General features: G+C 41.1%; 1 protein-coding gene across 1 annotated transcript in view; it reads left to right on the top strand.

The window, feature by feature from the left end:
* Positions 1-1820, top strand: part of LOC109960523 (abl interactor 2-like) — an 18310-nt gene extending 16490 nt beyond the window's left edge. The window contains 1 exon segment of the mRNA XM_020600679.1: positions 246-1820. Within this exon segment, the coding sequence (XP_020456335.1) occupies positions 246-421 (176 nt within the window). The 3' untranslated portion in view covers positions 422-1820.
* The last annotated feature ends 2753 nt before the right edge of the window (positions 1821-4573 follow it).

Below are 4573 nucleotides of genomic sequence, written 5' to 3'. Positions count from 1 at the left end.
TCAGGGTCAAAGTCATCATCCGATTCATGATAATGCTGTTCAGTGTCTCCATTTGTGATCAGTTCCAGATGCCATCCCTCAAAAACTATTAACCTCTGTAGCAAATCACTTGCCTCATTCCGTACGTGGGTCATACTTGTTGTTGGTTCCTGCTAATTGTTGGTTCCAACGCTCAAGATGTGTGAATATGATACATTTGTGTTGGCTTGTTTTAGCAGCGGTCTCCTGCTTCTATTTTTCCACAGTGGTGGCCATCTACGACTACACTCGCGACAAAGATGACGAGCTTTCGTTCCAGGAGGGGGCCATCATCTACGTGATCAAGAAGAACGACGACGGCTGGTTCGAGGGTGTGATGAACGGGACCACGGGCCTCTTCCCTGGCAACTATGTAGAGTCCATCATGCATTATGCCGACTGAACAATCCCCCCTCAGAGCGCAGGAGCAGGAGGAGTGTTTGATGGGAGGGGAAGGGCAAGGGAGGGGAGCCAAGGGTTAACGGTCACAGACTTTGATCAGACAGAGCATGATCACCTCTGGGCGAAGAGATAAAGAGCGATGGGGAAGAGGAAGTAGTTTTTAAAGAAGGTGCAACATGACAGACTGAATCCCAGTCGATCTCTCGACATAGTTGCCATTGTAAAACAACCACTACTCTAGGTATATTCTTCCCTGTAATATTTCTTTCTTTGGCTCTTTCTTTATTTGACTGAGGACTGGACGGTAATGGAGTCGTTGTGTTTTCAGAGTTGTTTGTTACACTAAGAGGTCACTACATCGATTTTGCTTCAGTTTGTTTTTCATTTACAAGTTGACCCTTATTTTAAATGCTATTTATTTAGATTGTGTTGTGAGATTAATGGTGAGCAGGTAGACGGGGCTGCTGAGAAGGATTTAGTTGGGATTTCCATGTCAGAGCCTCGGAGAAAGGGCTGGAGAATGCCTTCATGTGTAAATGTTTTCCTTAACACTCCAGAGACGTTGAAGATAAAAATATGCCTCTGTATATAAAAGTACAATGCAACAACAATATCCTCAGTGGGAACAAACAGCAGTTTCCGTACTTGACAAACTTGTCGTTGGGTACCTCAGCAGGGATGGTGCCAAAGCTGACATTCACTAAGATAAGCACATCAAATGTGTTAAGGTGGCACACAAAGCTAGATAAGTGAGTTGGAAAGGAGGCGAAGAGGAAGCCTCATGAATGCTTTACATGTTTTGTTTTCCCCAAAATGAATTTATCTGAAGGTTTCCTGCCATACGAGTCTAAGATTTAACCTGAAGGGGTGAGTTTAGTCACTACATGCTTCACTCTGCTGGCCAGTGTGCATTTCTCGGGTGAAGGAATCAGCATCCAGCCCTTAAATAAGAGAAGAACGCCAGAGATCCTCAATTCTGCAATGGCCCAAGTTTTGAAGTTTTACTGTGCAGCTCCTGCCATGAGTAATAGAAGAAATATATCAACATAACTGGCGCAGCTAGTCATTTGCAGTGTTCGTATGCATTTGAATGAAGTTTCTTTTTTTTTACTTTGTTTTTAGTGTTTTCCAGGAGGGTCAGAGTCGAGTTTTGCCTTCAGAGCGGCAGACTGCATGTTTCAGCGAGGAACGATAACTTCTCTTCTTTTCTGCTCTACTGATGATTAATGTCTTAATATTTTTAGATATGGTGTGGTTCGGTTTTTGATATTCACCCACTATGATGCATTTAGATCATTTCTAAGATGCTTGTGCCATATTGAAGTGTGTGTTGCTGTTCAGAGCCTATCACTTCTTTTGCAATAAATGTGGCCAGAGTGGGGTGGATTGTGGTTAAACTGCAAATCTTTATTTTCTTTTTTCCAAGTTTTAAATCAAAAGCACATACATTTTTAGTAAAAAGGTGTAGAAGAAGAATTAATATACATATGAGATGTATTCTGTCCTGGAAACAGGACTTACTGAATATGAAAAGAAGCCAGCTGTTGTGTTGAAATGGTTTTAACCTTCACAAGCCCCTCATACTGATTAACGCCGTCAGTTTAGGCGTCGTTCGTCCGCTGTACAGTTTCCAATATGCTTGGCTCTTGGGTGTTTGCGAGGGCTCAGTGCTTGTATTTACGTCAGAATCTTTATTTTCTATTAAAAAAAGCTATAATAATAACAAGTGGGTCTGTATGTGAGTCTTGCATGCCATTGTTCTTAACTGTACTGGTGTCCCAAAACCGTATGTGGTGAGATCACCCATTCTGAAAAGACGAGCAGCCCTGCAGCTCTGACCAGGTACCACCAGCCTCATCCAAAGAGACTGTACAACTTCACAACTTTCACCTTCTGACCTGTGGGGGGAGGAGAGGGATGCGTTTCCTCCCCACCACAGTAGCCGTCATTACGACAGTGGTGAGAAATCGTGTGTGTGTGTGTAAGGTGCTAGTGAATTCTGCAGCTGAGGAACCCAGACAAGCTGATGAATAATGTAACACAACACTGAATGCTAAAAACACCCACAGTTTGACAAAAAAAAAAAATTCCCAATCTGCAGGATTCACAGCTCCCTGAAGTCAGACATCCCTCAGGATGTCGAGTTCAACAGTCCATAATGCCATTGTGTTGCACAGTTAAAGTTGAATTGCAGAAGTATCCTATTTGTAAAATCATGAGAACAAAGACAATAAAATATGATTTATGACATAGTAATGTCTTGGTTCTTGTTTCTATCTAGCTATATAAAAATTCCTGGGGAGTATTACTCCAGTAGGAGTTAACTTGCAGCAATGCTACTTGCATGTGTCCATATTCTGGATTGAAAGACTTTCTCTAATAGCCTAAACAGTGGGTTCCAACTTTTTTTGCTTGAGACCTTTTAAAACAAACCAATGTTTACTCCATTTTTACTGTAATAATAGAACATAAAATCTAGGACGAACCCTCAGGGGGCCTGACCCTTATGTTGGGAACCACTGTCTTAACATAATACAGCACAACAAAATGTTGCCCGTCGCTGTTACATTTATTTAAGAGATTATTAGATTGTTAATAGTGATGCATCAATGTGTATGCAACATTTTATTGGCTCAAACAGACTAAAAGGGGGCCAGCTGGTCTGTGTGCCTTGTTCCAGCAGTTTCATTCTCCCAGCTGTTTGTCTTTGCTCTCTGGCGCTGGTCATGACCTGCCATTCCTCATTTGTCCACTAGAGGTCCTCCAACACTATTCGCTGATGAGCTGGGTCTAGTTTTGTGTGTGTGCTTCATAGGCTGTGGATGAAGATAGTCTATAGTGAGTGTTTATAACGATTTTCTGAAAACTAACTGGATTAACATATAAACAGTTAGTGTAGCTTTAGGTAAGTCTGTAAACAAGCCACATTAGAGACAATGAACAAACTGCAAAAATCTGCAGACAGAGCAGGTGAAGAAACACACTGGATTAAAAAGAATGACATACATAAAATATAAGTAATATATTTAAATAAATACTGTAAGTCTTGACAGGAGAGTTTCATGCTATTTTTTGTGCTGTGGAAAAATGTATTTTTGTGTAGGACTCTTTACATTAGGTTGCAAATAAGTTTTCTAGATGGCTGTAGGTACTGAGATAGTTTGGCTTCACTTCTGGGGCACCATTATGTCATCCATCTCTACAGTCTTTGCCTTACTTTGGAGCACAATTGAAAAGCTGAGAGCCTTAAAAACAATGGTCATTTCTTCACCCTGGAACTCAGCACCTACTTTTAAGGAATACATTTTTGGATTGTTTTACCCATATTGTGTTTATATTCATGCATGATTTTGTTTGTTTTAATACTAAAACCAAACTGATGTACAACAAACTCTCTGCAGGTAGATTTTTCTTCACAGTTGAAACATGGTGTTTGTTTCACTTTTCCACCTTCCTGTCATCAGGTGAAATAGTTCATGCTACCTGACAGTCCATTTTGGAAAGACACAGCACCCAGTATTCTTCCCCTTGCAGGCGGGAGGCAGGTCACAACTCTCATACTTTTCCATGACAAATGTTTGCAAGCATTGCTCTCACTTTCAGGTCACAACATAAGTGTTACCTTCAAGATGACTCTTCCTGGGTTTTGACAGCTGAGAGCAGGAGAGAAGATGGAATTTAGATTTCAAGTATGTGCAAAGAGAAAAGATAAGCAGGGTCATTACAATTGCACATGCCTGAAGAAATGACAGAGCGGCGGCGATGAACTCCCAATGAAAAGTGGACTTATCTTTACGTGTGCAGACACGAGTGACAGTGAAATGAGGAGCCGTGGATCCAGACTACAACAGAGACAGATGTGTTAGAGGGATTTTTCTATGCAGTCCGATGGTTCAGGACTTGGGAGGGCATGTTCTGACAAACCCTATTACACTGCATTGACACTCACTTTCCTCCCAACAAGCTATAAAAAACCCACTTCTTGCCATTTTGAATGGTTAAATTCTCATGAATAAAACTTTATGTTGACTTCATGCACAAACGTTGTGCAGTTTTTTTATAAAGACATGGATTTGTGAGTTAGCATGTATCACTGCTCTTTGTGTGCATGTATGTGTTATGTGTAAATAGATTGTGTGGTGGGGAGTTATGA

Source organism: Monopterus albus, unplaced genomic scaffold, assembly GCF_001952655.1.
Source record: "Monopterus albus unplaced genomic scaffold, M_albus_1.0 scaffold48.1, whole genome shotgun sequence".
NCBI lineage: Eukaryota > Metazoa > Chordata > Actinopteri > Synbranchiformes > Synbranchidae > Monopterus > Monopterus albus.
The sequence above is the reverse complement of the archived record's forward strand: the minus strand, read 5'-3'. Positions and strand labels throughout refer to the sequence as shown.